Source organism: Pseudorasbora parva, chromosome 4 (genome assembly GCF_024679245.1).
Source record: "Pseudorasbora parva isolate DD20220531a chromosome 4, ASM2467924v1, whole genome shotgun sequence".
Taxonomy (NCBI): domain Eukaryota; kingdom Metazoa; phylum Chordata; class Actinopteri; order Cypriniformes; family Gobionidae; genus Pseudorasbora; species Pseudorasbora parva.
Window position 1 is genome coordinate 25,071,178 of NC_090175.1, and position 22,132 is coordinate 25,093,309.

General features: G+C 36.6%; 1 protein-coding gene across 9 annotated transcripts in view; it reads right to left on the reverse strand.

Moving 5' to 3' along the window:
* Positions 1–13: 13 nt before the first annotated feature.
* The window catches only part of gab1 (GRB2-associated binding protein 1), a 91,413-nt gene continuing 69,294 nt past the window's right edge, over positions 14–22,132 (reverse strand). For 5 of the 9 annotated variants that reach the window (XM_067441375.1, XM_067441382.1, XM_067441383.1 and 2 more), the window contains 9 exons: positions 18,740–18,965; positions 15,012–15,655; positions 13,336–13,430; positions 12,916–13,219; positions 10,491–10,574; positions 7,375–7,468; positions 6,627–6,753; positions 2,178–2,306; positions 14–705 (listed from right to left, as the gene is read on the reverse strand). In XM_067441375.1, the coding sequence (XP_067297476.1) occupies positions 547–705; positions 2,178–2,306; positions 6,627–6,753; positions 7,375–7,468; positions 10,491–10,574; positions 12,916–13,219; positions 13,336–13,430; positions 15,012–15,655; positions 18,740–18,965 (1,862 nt within the window). In that variant the 3' untranslated portion in view covers positions 14–546. Of the gene's footprint in view, positions 706–2,177; positions 2,307–3,125; positions 3,202–6,626; positions 6,754–7,374; positions 7,469–10,490; positions 10,575–12,915; positions 13,220–13,335; positions 13,431–15,011; positions 15,656–18,739; positions 18,966–22,132 lie in introns of those variants that run through there. The other 4 variants (XM_067441376.1, XM_067441379.1, XM_067441377.1 and 1 more) reach the window with 4 other exon arrangements.

A 22,132-nucleotide genomic window follows, 5' to 3' on the forward strand; every position in this document is an offset into this window, starting at 1 on the left:
GGCTCCTAAAACCCACCTTGGCAGTTTTGTGAACATGGAACATTGTAAAAACAAAAAGGTCCATGAGAACAGACAAATTCAACAGACCTGATGCAGCCAAAGCCCATGGAACAATGTGCTTTAACACCACGATGGGGGAAAAACGATATTCAAAAATCAGGAACAATCTGAGTGGATGGTGACGGGCAGTGTGTATCCTTTTAGTACGATAATGCTGCTCTTTTAACGCAATTTTCACCGGGCTTTCAGCCAACAAGGCTTGGCGAGTCCTTCAGCCCCTGTGCGGAGTACGGTCCATCTTACTTCGAGTCTGTCAGCTTATACATGAGGATCCCTCGGATCAGCTTTCCCCTGCGTGGGTGCTGTCATCTAGCAGGAAGCAGTGTAAACTAGCTGATCTGGGAGCTGTGACCTAGTCGCTGTCACACAGCTGTATCTAAAATCAAACGTGGAGGCCGGATAGGAGGTTCAGAGCATGTGCAGTGTCCTCCATTCCTCTGCCTCCCACGAGTCCTGACCAAGCAGAGAAGAGGAAAGAGATGGGTGTCATTTGGTCCCTTTGGTGGGGGTGTCTGTTTCCGTCGACTGCCGTCCGTCGCTCCAGGCCTCTCGTGTGCTCTTCAGTGCTTGTGTTCGCTGCTGATCCACCACCACATAGTCAACCCGCTCGTCTGATGCTGAAATACCAGTCCCGTTACTTTTCTTCTGCAAGGTGAAGATATGACAAACAGTCAAAACAATTCTTGCCAAAAGTACCAGTACTGTACTTGGATAGCAAATTGATACTAAAATAAAATAAATATGCTATGAGTCTTTTCTCCTGTATCAGTAATTATTATTAACTGTTAAATGTAATGTTAATAAAAATCTCAAAATATTCATATTTCATATTATTGCACAATGCCTAAATTTACTTTTAGCATTTAAAAATACAATGTTATAGAATTATAGAATTTTAATAAATCAATTTATCATTTATCAGTCACACAACATTAAATTATTGGCTTATGGGTATCAGACAGTATTTTTATATCAGTGCATCCCTAGTTTACTTAAAAGAGCATTAGTTAAAAGCTACATGACATTGTTGTAGATCATTTTTAGGATGGTGGGATCGCACTCACATTACTCGGCTCGGGCAGCTGCAGGCATTCATGCAAACGGAGCAGCCGGCGGAGCAAAGTGAGTGTTTCAACTTTTGTAAAAATGAATTCCTATGAAAGTTAAACCTCCAAAGGCATGAACTGAAAATGCGCCAGGCTGAACATGTGCTGTGAATGTATACCGCGGCCGTGCCCACCTCAGCTCTCGTGATGAATGTAATGACTCCTGCTGTGTTTGTGCAGTGACTCTCGCTCGACTCACTCAGACATTATTGAAAAAACACGTTCAGTTTTAAATGGCAGCGTCTGTTCTCTAACTTGTTCTCTAACTGATTTTATGAGGGGAGTGGCCTTGTAGGGCAGCGAAGCAAGTGCATTCTGGGAGTTGTTGTCTTTCATCCCCATGAGACAAAAATACATTTTCTGTCTTTTCTTAGTCTAGAAGGCACAAAATTTAAAATAATTTCACATTTCTACTACATTAATGACCCAGTTTAAATACAAAGCTTAATGCTAAATCACTGAAGTAACCCTTTAAAACTCATTTGATCACCAAAATAATATTTAAATGTTTTTTTTTTCCTATTCGACATTAAAAACTTGATTTCGACCACAGGGGATCTTTAAAAAGCTAGAAATTAGGAGATAGGGATACAATTTTGACGTCAGAAGAAATGTTCCTAATCAAGAATGGAAACAGCTGCCACTCACTACAGTCTCTTGTCTGCAGAGACAGATGGGAAAAGCAATAATCCTCAACTGATGTATAACACATCTTGTTAATGAGAGGCCAGAGAATGACCATTATTCCATAAAGCTGAGAGAAGATCAGATTTCATTCCTGCTAATGACAAAAAAAACTATAGTAGGTGTATAATCATAAAGCCTGGGGATAATAGCACAGGTGTCAACATGTATTTATGCCTTCCATTGTTAGGCTTGTCAACTATAGACCATAAAAGGATGAGGTAGTCTGACTCCTAGTGATTAAAATCTCACAGAAATACATCCATCCAAAATCATTTATTTTTTTGAAGTTTGTCTAGTTGTGAGAAATTATTTGTCACATCTTACTTTTCGAGGGGGAGTTGATTTCCCAGGGTCCAAGTCGAGATCCAGGTACTCCACCTGCTTGTCTCCTTTGGGCTTTACCATGGGACTCCCTCCTCCATCAGCATTCATTGGTGCTCCTAACTTCATGTTCTGAGATATCAAAAAGAATGGAAAAAAAACTGATTACAAACAAAAGAAAACTAGAAAAAGTTTACCCGAGTCAATGTTGTAATCAGAATTAGTTATTAAAAGATTTATGCTACTGGTATATTAATCTTAGACAATGCTACTAGGTGATGTAAGTAAACAGTCCGAATTTTTTACACTTTTAATCTACCCATCTACATGCAGTTGTTCACCCAACAATCGTTCTGATGATTAAATCCGTACTGAGTTGCGTACACAATATCATGTCTGCAAAATGAGCAGAGAAAAATAAGTTTTTCTAAACAGTTTCAAAATGATTGGTGAGCTTCATAATTCATGAATGATCCATCTTAGTTATTCAAAATAATGCCCCATTTTACAGTCTGCCTCTAAAAGTGTTGTTTGAACAATTTACATAGATTTCAATGGTGGGAATCATAAATGTAATAGGTTTGTATTGCATGATGTGGATTTTCGACGAATGTGCTTCAAAAAAATTTCCCTCTGCATTACTTACGAACTCGATACAAACCAAATCATTAAGATTGTCAGGGAGAACAACACTGCATTACTATTATATTGCATACTGTAGATAATTGATAAAAACAACAATGACAGATTGATAAGAAACATTATATTTGAGTTGGGGGGAAAAAATGAACTGGACATGTACTGTATCTAAAAAATAATCTACACTCAAATTAGGTTTCACTTTCATGAACATGATTTTATCCCCAAAAGAAAAAAAAACTGTCTAATGGTGTTTTTTGATATATTTCAGGTCATACACTAAGTTTAGCCCACTTTTGCAACACTGCTCACCTCATCCAGGTGGTCTAGATCTGACACTTCTCTCTTTATAGGAGTGATGGGAACTGTACAGTAGAAGGACTCCTCTCTAAAGAACGGAGGAACAAGGAGTAGAGGAGGAGCAGAAAAATCAAAGAGTAAACAGAAAAAAAAACAGCAAAGGCAAGCAGAGAAACTAGAAATGAAAAATGCAAAACACAGAAGAGCCAGACAAAAGGATCCACAAAAGAATGCAAGGAACAGAATGTAGAAAATGAGAAAGAGAAAGGACTTTCCCAAGCTGAATCCAGTGCATCAAGTGTCACACTGTGCAGTGTTATCACAGCCGTAAAGCTGTTTGCTAGTTTTGCTATTTTACAGCTGCCATGCTAACATGTTAGCAAACAAAACAAGCCATGCACGAAAAATCTAGAAAATTGTCCATTAATAGAATCACATTAACAAACACAAAAATGGAACAGCAGAGATGGCCCTTGAGTTGAAACCAAGGAAACAAAAATAAATGGAAGAAAGACAGAAAGAAATTGAGGAAGAAAGAAAAGTAAAAGGTAGAAAAAGCACCGAGGGGTCCTTCTATCCAGTATGTTCACAGATCACAAAATACCACCCACCACTTAAAAGGGTCATGAATTGTTTTATTTTATTTTTATGTTATAATATTCTATGAGGTCAACTTGTGTTTTACTTTTTTTTCTTCTTTTTTTTATATTCAGAAGTAACAGGCTGTTTTCAATCCTGTTTTTGGCCGCATGCAAGACTTGGAAGCAAACGCTCACTGCTATGATTAAGTAAGAGTTTGGCATATTAAAAATCATTTTCAACGTCCCCAGCATTACACATGGAATTGATTTGAAAACTTCAGATGCTGAAAAATGGCAACGGGTGAAATTCAGTCATACATATTTCAGCCAAATATGATCCTGAGTCAAATACCAAGGTTACTACAATCTGCGACAGCATGGTGATTGATCACCTTTATTTATATTTATTTTATTCCTTTTATTCCTGTTTTTGTGAGGTAGTTATTCCATTACATTAGTTTAAACATTAATCTCGTTTTCATAGTTGAAATATTTGCCAACTCTGAAACATTCATGAGTATTACATATACTTTATAATTATAAGTCTGAAAAAAAAACACTGTATTCCACACTGAAAATTCCAAAAAGAAAAAGTGCACTTTAAATACCCGGATGATGCACTAAATTAAAGGGATACTTCACCGGTTTTTCATATTAAACTATGTTATTCCCTTAACTAAAACGAGTTGATACATACCTCTCTGGTCTGAGTGCATGCACTTAATCTCTCTGACGCGCGGTGACGATCTGATAGCATTTGAACACTGATATTTTCATTGTCATTGTTCATAATTTTCAGTAATGTGAAAGTAAAGTGAGTACATATCAAACAATTTGTAACAGACAAGCAATAGTGACATGATAAAAACCAGTGTTGGGTAAGTTATTTGGGGGAAAGAAAATGTAATTAATAGCTACTAATTACATCTTCAACAAGATATTAAATCACTGTATTAATTACTCTATCTAAAATGTATTGCATTACTCATTACTTAAAACTTCAACCAGTTGTATGTCCAAGGGGTTTTCAATCTTTTAGAAGCCACGGACCCCCAAATATGATCATTCCTGTGTGAGGGACCCCCATTGCAAATTTTCACCTGAAAGGCATCAGTCTTTATAAACACACACAAAAAATAATATTATAAATCCAAAAATAGTTTGTTACAGTTATATATTTTGTTCTCCTCAATGTAGTAATGTATTGTTTATTTCTTATTTAAGTATTATTTTTATTTTAATCACATTTAATAAATGATAATAATAATAATAATAATAATAATAATAATAATAATAATAATAATAATAATAATAATAATAATAATAATAATAAATTATTATTTATTATTAATAATTCTTTTCCTAGACTTTTCCACAGACCTCTCTCTAGTGGACCCCTGGGAGTCCCCGGACACCAGTTTGAAAACCCCTGCTATAGTCTATACAATATTAAATGCCATTACATCATAAGTAACTGTAATTAAATTACAGAATAACTAAGAATAATTACCTACTTTATTTTTTAAGGGGGAAGTAATTACATTGTAACGAGTTACACTCAACACTGGTAAAAACATTTTTACTTGTGTGTTCACTATTAGTACTGTCAAATCTAATACAGTTGGCACAGCATCGTCATTTATTTTCATGTTCATTTATATTCATTGTCTGAATCGAATGGTCTTGTTTAAAAAGGTATCCACAGGAAAATTAAGCGAGTCTTACTGATGCAGTCTGGATCTCTGTTCATCCATGCTTTCCTAATGTTTGGATCACAAGGAAGGCAATGCAAAGAACATGTTTTTCCACAATATCTTGTAAGTTTAAGATGCATCTCTCATTTTGCTGCTCGAGTAATCGTGTGTTTGCAACTCTCTTGTATTAATTCAACTTCTTAAACATGCGGAAAACCGTGGGTGGGACTAAAGAGGCAATGATGTAGAAGTAGTCTTTCATCGCACTATGACGTCATACTGAGACGATATTTGAAACGAGTTGTTTTGGCAGGGTTTTTTTTTCCTTTCTTTTATCAATAGCTATTTTGATTTCTGAAACATACAGGATATTGTTATGATACTCTTACATGTCAAAATGTTTAATTCAAGACCCCTTTAAGATTTCTGGGAACTTGTAATTTCATTTTCAATCTAGCCTTTGCCCTAAATTAAAAAACAACAACAACAAAACAAAAAAAAACACTGAATATATTGAATACATATACATATATTATGTGTATTTATAAAAAATGTAATCAGTGACAGTGTTTATTTCAAAATCAAATATGAAAAAATATGAAAGAAAACTAAAAATATACTTCTAAAAACTAAGAATCACAGTGTAAGTAACATTTATTTTAAAATATGATAGCAAAATTACCATTCAAAAGTTTAGGGTCAGTAAGTTTCATTGAACGGATCAAGTGACAGTCAAGCTCTTTACATTGCTACAAAAAAACAAAAAAAAACTATTTAAATAAAAAAGGAAATTTATAAAATTTATATTTTAAAATGTCATAAATTATTTTTGAACTGACCAAAGTATTTAAAGTATGACAATGATGAGAAATGTTTCAAATCAGCATATTACAATGATTTCTAGATCATATGACACTAAAGATTGAAGTAATGGCAGCTGGAAATTCAGCTTTGTAATCGCAGAAATAAGTAAATTAGAAAATAGAAACAGTATTGATTTTGGTATTAATATTACAGGTTTTACTATTTTTGATCAAATAAATGCAGCAATATTTGTGAAAAGAGACTTCTTTCAAAAACATACTGACCCCAAACTTTCAAACGGTTATGTGTATCTATATAACCTCTAAAGTTTATTTAGTTTTTTTATATTCCAGTTCTAACAGCATTAAATATTAGCATAGTATATTTTTAATTAAGAGGAACAGTTGCTGTGGTGTTTTTTTTTTTTTACATACTGGTTCATCTGAAGACATATTAGCATGTTGCATGGTTACATAATTCTCATCACAGTCGTCGGAGTCGCTGCTGGAGGCAGTGCTATGCCCCGAGGACGGTCTGGGGGCCGTGGTACACCTAGAGGGGCTGAGCAGCAGGACAACATTTACACTGCTGCTCTCTCTCTCTCTCTCTCTCTCACACACACACACACACACACACACACACACACACACACACACACACACACACACACACACACACACACACACACACACACACACACACACACACACACACACACACACACAGAACAGCAACACAAACTCTAGCTGTCTGGATTAATGCATAGTCTGAGCTGGAGCTCTTTAGCTGATATTGCGAAACCCAAAACACACTTGCAGCCACAAAGATCCACACACACTTTCAACAGCCTTCCAGAAACATGCGCCATGTGGCACCTACATCAAAGTATTAACTCAATAAATAATTCAAGAACACAATTCATGGCATCATTGGATTGTCATCACTACCATTTTTTGCGATTATGTGGTGCTAGGTAGCGATGACAGTCAAATAACTTATGGACAATATAATGGTGACACATTACTATCATCACTACTATTTTACTATCATGGCATGTTAGGACAACACTACAGGAATGCATGAATGATTAGTTATTTAGCCTGTGGTGTCTGTTGCGTGAAGGCCATGCAGAACCATGCTTAATTGCTGATCTGTTTCAGAGGAAACATGCCCAACACTTACTCCCTCGTGAAGGACCTGGTCACGGGGGAACGGACCGGTGCCGTATACTCTTCCCACTCAGGTAAAGGCTTGATCTCCAAAGGGGCCGGCTTAACTGCAGGAAAAACACCAGTTTAATGCTGAAAAACGTTCAGGATGACATACCAATCAAAGGTTCGGCCTAATATTGTAAAAATGATGAATACAACTAGTAATATTAAAAAATAATAAATTAATTCCAAAAATATATATTTATTAATTTGTTCCCCTCCATTGAGAGGATTTTTTCTTCTGAAAGAATACAGAATCTCCGGATCAAAACACAGATGAAGAAGCAGCAGAAACAACCAATATAAACATTATTTATGCACACGTTGTAGTCTTTGACCAAAAAGGATATTCTCAGCTATTTGTTCAATTTTTTTTTATTACTAATTAAACTTACCCACATTCAAGTATTGATAAAGAATGCATGAAGCTAGAATTATATATATATATATATATATATATATATATATATATATATATATATATATATATATATATATATATATATATATATATATATATATATATATATATTTATAATATGATTCAAAAGGCTCTGATGTTTCTTTTGATACATTGCATGTTCAGATATTCATACAAAAAAGAAAAACACTGGCAGGGAAAGAGTTAAACAAGAAAATTCTTCATAAAAACATTCATACATAAACAACTTCAATATTGCTTAAACAAATCTGCATGTAATGTATGAGGGTTGTTCATGTCAGCTGCAAGAATAAAAAAAAACTGAAACTTGAATAATAAACATTAATTTACCAAACAAATTACCCTTAATTGTAATATATACAAATTATATTAAAATAAAAATAAAAGTGAGGAATTCCACATGCAGCTAAAAGTTTAGCCAGTAGAGGGTGATATCTGCTATTTAGTACATAATGGGAGTGAGAAGTAAACAAGTACCCATTCCTCAGTAAGACGACAATGTATAACTTTTTTTTTCTTTTTTTCTTCTTCTTAAGAACACACCTAAATAAAATACAGGACCAAGTAATTAGAACTGAAATCACACCTGACTAAAAAAGACCACAGATAAATGAAGGGTAAAAACGAGTGATAATCCCACACACCCTCTTCTCTGCCTTCTCTCATATGAGAAGCATCTGATTCAATTATCATCACAGCTGTCCCACAACTTTGCTGAGCTGAGAAGTGCCAATCTGGCAACTGAGGAGTAGCTGTAGCTGGCTGAAACACACACCAGCTGGTGTCAGTGTGAGGAAAGAGAGCACAGACTGGTATGCACATCAAGGCCCTAACTGAACTTTTTGGGAACATAATGTGGCTTGAGGGATTTAAAAAAGGTACTTTTATTTAAACACTAGATGGTGATTAATCTATATGGGACAACTGTTGTATTATTGTACCACTATTTATGTTTCAACCTTAAGGTTAACAGTATTTTGTCTTTGCACTGCTATGATAGCATTTAATTTACCATGTAGCACTGCATATTTACTTCAGAGCTTCCTTAACTAGAGTGGTTTAAAAGCGCCCAAATGGATAACGTCTCAAAATAAATTCATTGCTTATCAATGCTATTTAAAAAATTCTTACTAGAATTTAATACATATTAATATCAGCAGATACAGTACCGTTCAAACATTTGTGGTGGGCCAGTTTTTTATGTGTGTGTGTTTTTGTATATACAATATATATAATACGGTTTCCACAAAAATATTTAGCAGTACAAGTAATGTAATGTTATTTAAGCACCATATAATTTCTGAAAGATCATGGGACTTGGATGTGATGCTGAAAATTCAACTTTACCATCACAAGAATAAATTAAATTTTAAAATGTATTAAAATAAAAACATGTTATGAATTGTAACAATATTTCATAATATTACAGTTACCATATCTTGATCAAAATCTTACTGGCCCAAAACTTTTGAACAGTAGCGTATGTATCTTTAGACACCCTGATGGCAGATATATCCTGATGCCATTAAATAAAGCAAAGGAAGCTCCCAAGATTCTAACCAGACACCTGGATTGCTCTTCAGACTGTGATTCATGATAGGATTCATCCACCCACTGCCATCTCTTGTCAATATGACTTAAAAATGCTTCTGCAAATGTGTTGGTTAAGTGTATCTGATGTTTATAACTTGTGGGGTCAGTGAGCAAAGTGAAAGTGAAATGTGTTTGAAAAGACTCTGATGATTGCGTGTCAAATGTTAATAAGTTAGTTTTACCTGCGATACCAAGTGAGTTAGCTTCCCTCCACCGGTTAAGCACAAGCATCACTCAACCAGAACCTACAAACCTATCACAAATTTATTTGCTTAATAACCAGATGACCATTAATAACCAGCTGACCATAACCATTTAAGAATCAAATCCAAGAGGCCTCAGAGGGACAGTCATCTGCGCACACAACAGCCAATGCAATGGATAGACAAGAGTAGTAACTATGAAATCGAAGTTCCTCCACACTGCACACTGCAGGTAGTGAAGTTATGGGTGTTTGTATGATAGACTATGTTCACACAGTTAGTGTTTGAGGTTTGAAGCCATTTTTAAAAATGCATTTTGTCAAATTGTTCTGATCATACAACAGCTTACAGTAGCACTAAGTTTGAATACTGTCTCTGTATGACAGAATAACCTAATATAATAATAAGTGTTTTTTTTTTTTATTCCATAAAGGTGTGAATAACAGTGGCTAAAGTAAATATCTGGTAAAATGTGTGACTATATAAGTCCTAGAAATGTATTACTTCGGGTATAAAATGCATTTCTCACTCTCATTTATAACTAAATTGTGTGTAAACAGAACTGTACAAAAAACTAAAAACAATCATTTTTATGATATTTAGATTCAGTATAAGGTGTCACGTGTTAACAGCAAATATTAACAGCTACCTACAAAAGAGAGAACCATATTCTTTTGCTGTGTGAAGGTAGCCATTTTCTCAATTTATAAGCCCTATCTAGGCCAGAATTTTTGATAAAACAGTTGATTGGTTCTATTATACATTATGTTACTCACAATTAGAGCTTGCTGGAACCCTCAAAAAAATACACCGCAGACAATGAGAGTAGCATTCTGTCGAGGTACGTACCCTTACGCCGTCTTGAGAATTCACCTATGGTTTGGGAGTCGGTTCGCTCAAGACCGACTGCTCTGTTTATTTTAGGGCTCTGACCTGAATTGGTGAGAGAAAACTTCTTTGTTACATGTCTTCTTTAGAAGAATTGGTCTTGTGTTGCCTTCTAAACTTCACACCCATGCAATTTAGCACAATCACGGCCACCTCCATCACTCGTGCCTCCACTCGTTTTCCGCACAGATATGTGTTGGGCTGCTGCCATGGCAACAACTCTTCATGCATTTAAAGACATGCGATGTACAAGGCTTTTCCACAAAGACGGACTTGGGCGAGACATGCACAGGGTTAAACAGACACACGTGGGTGAGTAAAGCATTCACACCAACCGACGACACGCCAGCATGTGGCTGAGCCAGACAGAAGGGTTCAGTAATGTCTTTGCAATATTAAAAAAATTAAACCAACATTTGTTTCTGCAGTTTGCATGTAGATGCCACAAGAAAAATAAAGTCAACAGTGATGATGGCCCCAATTAAACAGGCCAAAAAAGAAGATTTTATTTCTAAGATTGAAGGAGAGGTAAATGTTCATGTAAAAAGTTTGATAAAGGGAGAGATAGAAATCAGACAGAACAGATACTAGAATTTGAATCTAGCCAGAATGCTGATAGAGCAGCCACTGAAAGGACAATGAGCGGAGACAAACACACCAGCACACAAAGTACCCAACAACTGCCTATAAAATGCCACCAAAGCCATTTGAAATCACACCATGTTCAGCAAAAGCTTTTCAAATACACAACAAACACAATAAGCTGTGGCCTGGAGAGAGGACAGAAAGGACTCATTTTACAACACATTGGACATTTGAGAATGATGAGAGAACAGTGAGAATTGTGCTTGGCCCATGTTTAGATAAAATTTGAGATAAAATTTTATCTAAAATTTAGATAAAATTTGCCTATTTCATTACCCTACTTTATCAAATTAATATTATGGAGGGAAAAACAGCAAATTAAGCAACTTTCCACCCAAGATAATAAAATGGGCATGAATAAAGAAATGACAGTTGGGGTCTTTTATTAAAGGCACTATATGTCATTTTCGCTGCTATAGGTCGCTTATTCAAAACAAAGGTGTAGCTTGATGACAGCTTGTTGTTGTCTTCACCTTAACAGCTGGTGGAAAAGAATCTGATGGGAATCATTTTCATATGAATGAGCTAATGTATTAAAGATTGATTAACGTTACTGTAGTATTAAGCAGGGCGAGGCCAAAAGCCGTTGGAGCGGAATGAGGAGAAATTGCTAAAGTGCGACACACGGCTCGAGAGCAGCTGAGCTTTTATTATGCCACAGATGCCCACTTTCGCTAAAAAACTGCTTATTTCTCTGGACTTAAACATTCTTGGAAACATTTGGTATAATGTAAGCACACAAGTCAGCAAAATATATAACCCTGTTCTAGTAATTTTGGGCCTTTTAAATGCATTAAATGTAGCATGCTTTAAGTTTGCTAGTGATCGATGACAGATGCTTAATGTCAAATTTGTGACATTTTCAGAGTTAATATTAGCCACTCATCTAAACTAGTTATTTAGTCACATGACTTAAGGGCAACTTCACAAGATATTTTTATAAGCATCAAGCTATTTATTTAGTAAATGTGTTTTTATGGTAGTTTAGGAGCATATCTTATTCCATTTTTGGGAACATTGCACTGCTGTTTGATATTATACACCTGCTCGTCAAAGGTTCATTATACTTGGTTTAGACATAGTTATGGCCATGCGGTGCATCTCCGCATGTAACTTGCATTAGTCAGCGCTCAGAAACAGTAACACGTAATTGAAGATACAGAATGGTTTCGGATAAACTCAGAGAGCTGCTGCCATTTATGTTAGGATCAATAGTGCTGTCCCAGCTGGCTGCTGATGTTTCGGGCCTGCTTGTGCAACTTTCAGCACGTCCTCTTTTTCTCTCAGACCAGATTGAAATTCCCCTTGCAGGTCTGGCCATCAAAGAGGTCTTTCACTAAGGCACAATGGGGACAGAGGTGACCGCTCCGGGCTAACTGCGCAGACAGGCTCCCTCATACCCAGGGCTCCGAGTCTGTGAACAATAGCTTCTTTCATTTGTGAGGTCACATGCTAACGATTAAAAGGCAAAGTCCACTGAAACAGCAGCGCGGACTAGTTAGCTAAGCAAGTTGAATCTGTAATGCAAGTTATGATCGTATGATGACGAGCAATCTGAGAACTAAATCAACGTTAGTTTCGGAAGCATTTCATGCGGACAAGATGTTTTGTAAGCATGGGCCGGCACCTGTTAGTGAGAAATGTGGTAATGAGAGTTGCTGTGCTGAAGAGATGCAAGCACTGTACACACTCACACACTTGTATCATACACACCACAAAAGAAACAAACCTCAGAGCTCACCTTTACGGTCAGGTTTGAGGTTGCGGTCTACAGGTGGCGGTTGGCATTCGGTTATGGTCATTGGTCTGCGAGGAGGGGTCTTGGGGCTGGAGCGGAAGCCCATGTGGGCTGGAGGGGGCACCTGTTTTCCGAGAGAGGAAAACTCCACTGTGCCCGGTGTCATGGGCACGTAGTTGGGCTCCTGAATGGGTTCTGATAGGCTGCCGGAGCGGTGATGTGACGAAGAGTGGACGCTCATGGGCACATAGTTCTCATCCATCTCCTCAGTGGAAACACCTCCTACTGGCAACATGCCTTTGTTCTTCTGCATGCATCAAAGAACAGGGAAGAATCTGTTATGGGATACTCAAGACTCTTGAAAGACAGGACATAGCATTTTTGAATAGATAGAGAAAAAGTTTATTAAGTCAGAAAACTTACAAAATAGTTGTTGAAGCTTTCATTAAAATCAAAGGAGCAACTTTTGTCTGAAGGGAAGGGGCGGGGTATATCATAGCAGTCTTGAGACCCATAATCTGTAAAATAAATACAAAATAACAATGCTGTCCATAAATAAAAATGATATACCCATCTTATGCACAACAAAGCTGCATGTATTGATCAATATAGTAAAAACAGTAAAGTAATAATGTGAATTATTACAAATTTAAAAAATAACAGATTTCTAATTAATACATTTTAAAATGAAGTGTATTCCTCTAATAGCAACGCTGAAATTTCAGCAGCCATTACTCCAGTCACATGATCCTTCAAAATCATTTTAATATGCTTAAACTGAACAAGACACATTTCTTATTCTTATCAATGCTGAAAACTCTGGCTTATTTTTTTTTGTGCAAAACCTTTTCAGGATTTTTTGATGAATAGATTAGATAGAACAATGCAAGTCTATAATACCACTTTTGGTGAGTTTAATGCATGTTATTATGGAGGGTGGAATGTGAAGGTAGTGTACGTAAACAATATCTCACAATACCATCCAACCAACGCTAGAGGGCCCCACTCGTGACTACAGCCCTTTTATTAAAATATCCTGAGAATGATTTGCGTGACAATAATCAAGATGTCCACAGTGCAGGCATTAATATTCACAACTGCTCATGAATGAAAAAGGTGACAACAAAATAAAAACTATCTAGGTTTTGTCCCTAGTCCCTGTGTCTTTTACAAATTCGAAGCAATCTCGTCCCATTAATTACACCACGTGTACATTAATCAGGATGCTTAACACTGACAGATTTTGTCATATCTGTCAAACAGACAGAATAAACTTTAGTAAACCTGTAATTACTACAGTGCAAAATGCCTTACAGGTCCAATTATTAATAATATACATTTTTATAATACACTATCGTTCAGAAGTTTGGGGTCAGTCTCTTATGCTTATCAAGGCTACATATATTTGATCAAATATACAATAAAACAGTAATGTTTTTGAATAATATTACAATATTACATTATTTTTTTAAGATGTTAATGTGAATTTTCTGCAAGTTGAATTTAAATGTCATATGTTCCTTCAGAAGTCATTGTAATATGCTGATTTGGTGCTCAGGAAACGTCTTATTATTATCAATGTTGACAACAGTTGTGCTGCGGCTTAGTTTTTTTTTTCTCACTTTTTGGATTCTTTATTCAAGAGAGAGTTTAAAAGAACAGTTTTTATTTAAAACAGTCTTTATTGTAATAAGAATTTATTTAAAAAAAAATCTGTACTCATATTTACTCAACTATTATTTAATAAGTATTTAACATACTGCTGTGACATATATGCATGCTATTTAGATGCTATTTAGAAAGTGCCAAAGTGACATTCCTTGCATTCATAATTCGACCTCTTTAGATAATAATAATAATAATTTGTTACATTTAAATAGTGCTTTTCTGGGTACTCAAAGCACTTTACATATAGAAGGCGAGGAATATCCTCAACTACCACTAATGTGCAGCATCCACCTGGATGATGCAACGGCAGAACGCCCACAACACACCAGCAGATTGGTGGAGAGGAGACAATTTGTAGGTTGCAGATGACAATACATTTGTAGCTTATATTGTTACTGAACATTTGCTTTAACATTTTCTTATCCTCTTACCTTTACGCAGGCGTGAAGAATCCACTGTACCAATGGTGTTGCTTCTTAATGCTTTGTTCCCTCCTGGACCAGACGGCACACAGTAATTCCCATCAGTCTCTGACACTGACCGTGGCACCACATATGTGTCCGTGGGCGACCGCTCAGGTGGCACTGATCCAGCAGTCAGTAAAGGCTTGGGCGGACGAGGAGGCGGTACCACGTCTGAGGCCCCTGAAACAGCTTCCACCCCTGCTGTACGAGGAACCTGGTAGGTGCAGTTGCTTCCAGGTGTGGGTGGAATATCGTAGCTGACCGACAAGTTCCGCAAATGGGCCTCTAAGGAGGGTTTACGACCAGGCGTGTTAAAGACATAGAGTTCACCAGGCTCACTGTCAGGAGCAAGGGGGGAGGATGCCGACTTCGGCAGCAGCACAGTGTCCTGAGAGTAACTTCGGGGCAGGAGGTACAGACCTTGCGAATCGGCCGACAACGACTGCCCACGCAAAGGAGGAGAATCATAGAGCACAGCAGCTTGCTGGGTAGGAAAGAAACCATTGACCGAGGCGTGCTTGGAAGAGGAGGAGGTGGGCGTGTAGTGGGAAGGTAGGTTGTCATTACAGTCGGGTTCGGAAGAGGTAGACTTGGAGCAGTCGCCATGGCCCCTGCAAAGAAGCCCATGCATGAGATTTTCAGTTAAATAACACAACGAACTTGCTGTTTATCAATATAAAGATGAAAACATCAAGAACATACCATGCTATTCATGTCATCATGCTGCCTGAAAATAACTTTCGTTGTTATAAAAAAAAAATCGAATGAAATCGCAATACAAATTAGACTTAACTAAAAAAAAAAAAGGCATGTAAAATGTATAATCAGTCTTTAATGCATATTAAAGGAACACCCTAAAGTGGTTTTATTTTGAAATAATAACAAGATGACAATATTATCCAACTTATTACACAGCAACTTGGCAATTAAAGGTGCATTTAATAGTTTGGTGCTCATTCTAAAAGTTTCATATGTTAATAAATAAATAGTGCTTTTGTAAAGTGTCACTTGAATGGTGTACATACAAATGAGATAAAGACTAAACGATGAAAAGAATCCTCATATTCATTGGCTGATGCCTCTGTAGATACTCTGTTAGCATATTGTAGTTTGATAATGTGAAGAGTGAAAATTAAATAATGGAATACACCTATTGTCATGTCATGCCAAATATGCTAAAAAAGTTCTGAAGCCAATGGATAGAAAGGCCAGCGAAGACTAAAAACGTGTAAAAATCGTTTTGCCATACACAAAGTGGGAAGATTTTAAGACAGAAAAACCTGAGTAGTGATGCCAAGTTGATTATTTTATGTTGGAAGGTACAGGGAATTAATTACACTCATTAAAAATCATAAAAAACATGAAATAGTTATTTAGCTGTAAATAAGGTTATGATATCAAATTTCATAAGTTACCATTTTCAATATAATTAATTAAATAAATAAAAATAGTACAAAGACACAAATGAAAAACGACCTGAAAAACTTCAAGCACTAGAAATACTACATAATACTACCTAAATTTGTATAGTAATTAAATGTATGCCTATAAAAATAACTGCATGGTCTTTATTCTATAAACGAAATATACATTTATTCCTTTAAAAGTTACAACAGTGATTCATTCAAGAGTAGTAAGAGATTTTCTCTTTTTTGTTGTTTGACTTACATTAACAATGACAGCAGGTCCATTTGGATGCCGTCACTTTAAGACCGACTGCACAGATTTAATGTTTACTGCACGGATCCAATGTTCCTCAAATGTTTACGTTAACTTGCAAAAACATGGTCATTTTGACACACGTTTGTATATTTAATCGTTCAAGCCCAGTCAACAAAAAGCAGTTCTCATGCACTCTATGAGCAGCGGCCTCATGTCGTGCGTCTCTCAGACAGCTCTGAGAAATTGTCTCTTAGAGAGTGCATGCATACTAGGGCTGTCAACAAATATTCTAAATTCGAATATATATTCGAATAGTTTAAAAACGAATTTTGAAGGTGAAAATTAATATTCAAATAAAAAAATAAAAAAGCGGGAAAAAAATCCCCCGCCGCGGTAGTAGAGGCATGGCTGTGTGCTTTGCAAGTGAGCGCGCGCTTGAGGGTTCAGGGACAGGTCACAGGAGTCGCACTGTCACTGCTGAAAGTTGACGCGTCTTGCAGGGAAGATGGCAGAAAGTGCAGAACCCAACTCGACCGCAGCAGAGAAAGAGATTTTAACTCCATAATCTAAAAGGCCATGTCTGGAAGTATGTTGGATTTTGGTCGGTAGGAGTTAAAATTGTTGAGCCGCGAGATAAAGTTATATGCAAGCTATGTAAGATACAGTTAGCATACCATGCCTCATTTTATTTATCATTTAACAGAAGCATTACTAAAATGTAGGCTACTGTACTGACTGAAGAGATATTGCATCAATAAAGGATAAATGCACCGCTTCCACTGGTGTGATTATTTACCATGTCAAGAAAAAACTCTGTGTTTAGCACAGCTAGCTCGGAGCGCTCAATATACTGTAAAACTTCAATTAATATTAATAATATTTGTTTCAATCACTGAATGAAGCCTGCTATATTTGGGACAAGAGTCGCGAGTCTCGCGACCTTAAATTGCTTGCACAAAACTCTTGATCAGCACTCAAAGTTTGTTCATTTAAACCGTTATCCGCAGTGAGGGCGAGAGAGAGATTTTGAGCAATTTTGACAGCCCTAAGGCATACTGAAATCAGTTTTCTTTTGCTGCTTTCTGCACTTCAAGGGTTTAAAATCACTTGCTTTTAAACCGGAATACTTAAAAACACAAGCAAAAAAAATAAGCTTTTGTGACCGCACAGCAACATTACATGAGCGTAACTGCAAAAGAGCCGATAGTCCAAGATTGGTCTATGATGAATCACACAGGTATTGTGCTACTCCACAGCTTTGTTGCAAACCAGTCTAAAATAATTAGAATATAAACACTAATTATAGGCGTATCATTATGAATCATCAGAATAAGACAAAAACAGTTTGGAAAATTGATTCATGATGTACTCGCTCATTATATATTTCGAACACAAAAATTACGGACTGCAGCTTTAAGTATTTCAAAGAGCGTCTAATAAGTTTCTAGATATACAGCCAGAACTGGCAAGATTAGTGCCAAACACACACAACCATGCACATCACATTTCACACACGTCCCAGTTAAAACTATGCATACACAAAAGCACAAAATACCAACCTATTTTGCTCAGTAAAACATTTGTTTTAGTAAGTTATTGTAATAAGTGTGCAGATTTTCAGGTAGACATAATAGCATTTGGCTGCTGGCCAAATATGTGTGTGGTTTAGTACTGTATTCATCACACTGATGCTCTTCACTCACTGACTGTCAGGAGCAGCGCTCCGGCTCTCACACTCCTCCAAAAGCAGGTATTCCTGCTCCTCCTCCCCTAGTGAAAGAGGAGCGGCTGGACTACGCCACAAACAAATAAACACAAATGAGCCCCTCATATCCAGATTTTCACCCATAGCACCTGAATGGACTGAGGTACCTCTTAGTAGATGTGGAAGGCATTCGCGTTATACACTTGATTTAAATTCAACAAACTCAAAACAGTAGCAAACCTACATTACAAATTACTGGATGAGCCATGTTCTAAAATAGCTAATATATAGACATCTGTGATGCAGTGTGATGCGTTTCAAGTCTTACCTGTTAGGCTCAGGTTTCTTGCTCTCACAGTTGAGTAGCCAAAGGTAGTCCTGAGGCTCATCCAGACTGGAGGAGGACCCCAGGGGTCTAATGCTGACGGGCTGGTAGGGAGGAGGCAGATTGGCCAGTGCAGAAGCCCCCAAGACTCCTCCTGGTCCTCCACTAGGTGCCATATCCACCACCAGACCCCCCGGGACATTTACTTGGTGAGAGACCTTTGCAGAGTCTTTAGAAAGAACAGAGAGGAGAGATTAACATTAGGCTTCACACTTTATGAGATCATAAGCTTTGAGATACACTTAAGATCATGTTAAACTCAGGATACCACAGCTTTAATCAAAAGCATTTACTGAAAACATCCATGTACCAAAATCTATTTTGTATTGGGAAAGTGTCTCTATAGGCTGACTTTTGGTAAGAGTGTGGAGGGGAAGAGAAGTGTGAGCTGATCAAATTTTACCGAGATGTGTGGTTGAGAGGTATATTCATGTTTATTTATGTATGTATTCATTCTTTTTTTATATTTTTATTAATGCCTTTGTTTTATATACCATTTATTGATAGTTAGGTCTTAGTTCTATGACCCTGCTTGATTTAAAGATTTGCCTTATCACAATGATTTCGCAAGTGACCTTGAATGTTTTTTTTTTAAACTAAATGTTGCATTTATTTATGGAAATCAACAGCAAGCTACATACTGTATGCAACCAAAAGAGCTTAACTACCTCACAAAATTGCTTGACAAACGCAGTTTTACTTCCTGTATTAAAGGTGCCCTAGAATGAGTTGAAACAATATGTTAAATTGTTCTCTGATATCTACATAAAAAGAGTATGTGGCTTATTTAAGGGCAAAAATTGTCCAGGTACAGTTTTACAGGTCCATTTACAGCCCTAGGAATTGTCCCTAGGATGTAATGCTCTGTTTTTGCCTTATTTGGAAGAGTCATGAATATTAATGTTGAGCACTGCTCTGATTGGCTTATTTCAGCAGCTCAAGGCTCTTCAGCAAAGCGGCTCGTGAGTCCCGACAGAACACAGACCGACTGAATGACACTGAGCAGAACATCTCAAATGGAGATTGCTAAAATGCAGCCCAGGGCCGGCGCTCCGCACACGCACATCACGCACTGCGCGTAGGGCACCAAGTGCTTGGGGGGGCACCAAAAAATCTGGGTTGTGAAAAAATCATCACAATAGGCTATTAGTATAAATAACAAATAAAATATTTCTAAAAGCATGTTAATATACAAAAGCAATACAAAAGTAATATAGGCTGTTATGAAGGACTGTCATGTGTACATAAGTACGATTATTGGTGAGTTTCTGACTGGCAGCTTAAATTACAAATAGAATTTTGGCGCCACCTGTAGACAACTCCTCTCAAAGAGGAAATGAGTAAGTGCTTCATCTGGAAGCTTTGAGTGTGGAGCTATGAGTTTCTCCACAGAGATTATTATCGAGTTTGTGCGTGTAGTTAAAAGTAAGTAAAGTAAACTAAAGTTCCGATGTTTATGGTTATTTCTCATATATATTCATGTGTTGTTCCTGTTGAGTGAAAAATAGTTTACCGCAAACTGAAAGTATTAGTAGCATAGATCCTTGCATAGACAATTCTGATGGAGAACGAGTATTCCTCTGTACTATAATTAATTACAAGACATGTTTACATATATTTACCATGAGTGCTATATGCTTTGTTGTACATTCGCGAGCTAAATGTGTATGCCGTAAATGCACCGTTATGTTGTTTACATAAAGGCAGCCGGAATGGCGCTAATGACGTTACGGCCGCGAGTTCGAGCCCCGCTCAGAACAGGATTCTTACATGATGATAAATAAGCCTAGCCTACATGACAATATATAGGCTAGTAAATTCGGATTTCTTTGCATGTGTAGCAGTTTAGTACTTTGTACTGTTATTTGTCCATTTATCATAATTACACATTATTTATGTGTACTGCTATTGGTTATTGGTATATTGTTATTTACCAATTTGTATGTATATTTTCAGAACCACAAACTTGCCCCGACTTATGGTGGAGAATAAATGTTACAGAAGAAACATCAGAGTCCTTATTGCATTCTAACTGGATGTGCCATAGTGATTGCAACCAATTACAACCAGACAATTTAAGGAGGGGAGGGGGAGGGGAGGGGAGGGGGCACCGCCAAGCATTTGTGCTTAGGGCACCCAAATGGCTAGCGCCGGCCCTGATGCAGCCTACTTGTTTATTGGTGTTTTCAGATCAACCACGCGCTCGAGAGAGCTCGCGTGCATATGGTTGCCAGATTGTACATTTAGGTAAAACACCAGATAGTATACGTGTTCTTTTCACAGAAAAGCTCTGATTGGGGGATTTAATGTAACAGTGTTGTCACGATACCAAAATTATGACTTTGATACGATAACAGACTAAAATACATCAATACCGATACTAAATCGATACCACAGTAAAAAACAAACAAACAGATAAAACAAATAATATGACAACAGAACTTATTATTCATTGTTTTATTTTTTTTTTACTTAACTTGGCCAGCATGTTCCTGCCCAGGTTTTGACCATTCCCTATATGCCAGTGTCAGTGTGAGCATCCTTACAGAGATCACATTATCAATCATGTTATCATTTACTAACCTTTCACTTCTGATCAGATTGGGAGGACCAAAATCTTATTTCATGATACGAGTAATTTAATATTTTTTAATGTATATAATAATTTTATAATTATAATATAGATTTTTATTGTATCTTTGTTTTTAAAAATAAGCAAAAAATGCAAATTACAAACAATATGACAAAAACTGCTTTATTTTTCAGCTACATTAGGTCTATTTAACAGTAGTCAAGAAATCAAATAATCAACTATAAAACTGCTTCTTCACTCTGTAATTTAACAATACATTGATTCTTAATAAATATATTTTAGTTATGTAGCCAAGCATGTGGTGGTTTTCTATTTTTCATTGTTGTTTGATTAATCACACAGAATATTAATTCTGGCTTAAGACCTACACGGCTCTCATAACCTCAGCTGTACACGTTCACTATAAAGATATATCCGACTGTGTTTACCTGAATACTCGCCAGACTGTGCATTTTTACATATGTTTGACCATTTGTAATATACTTCCTATTGAAACAAACTTTACATGTGACGGACATGTCTGAATTACCATAATTACAAAATTCTGAGTGTTCACGTTTTTGTAGAACTCTTAATTACAACTTGTAAACTCAGAACTTTCTGAGAGCTCAGAAAAATGTCTTGGCTTTTCATCTTGTAATTGTGGTAATGTCGACATGCGTGAACACACCATTATTAAAGGCAAAAGACTTAAAGAAATTAATTGAGAAATCAACTTTCCCTTGAGCTTTTGGTATATAAAA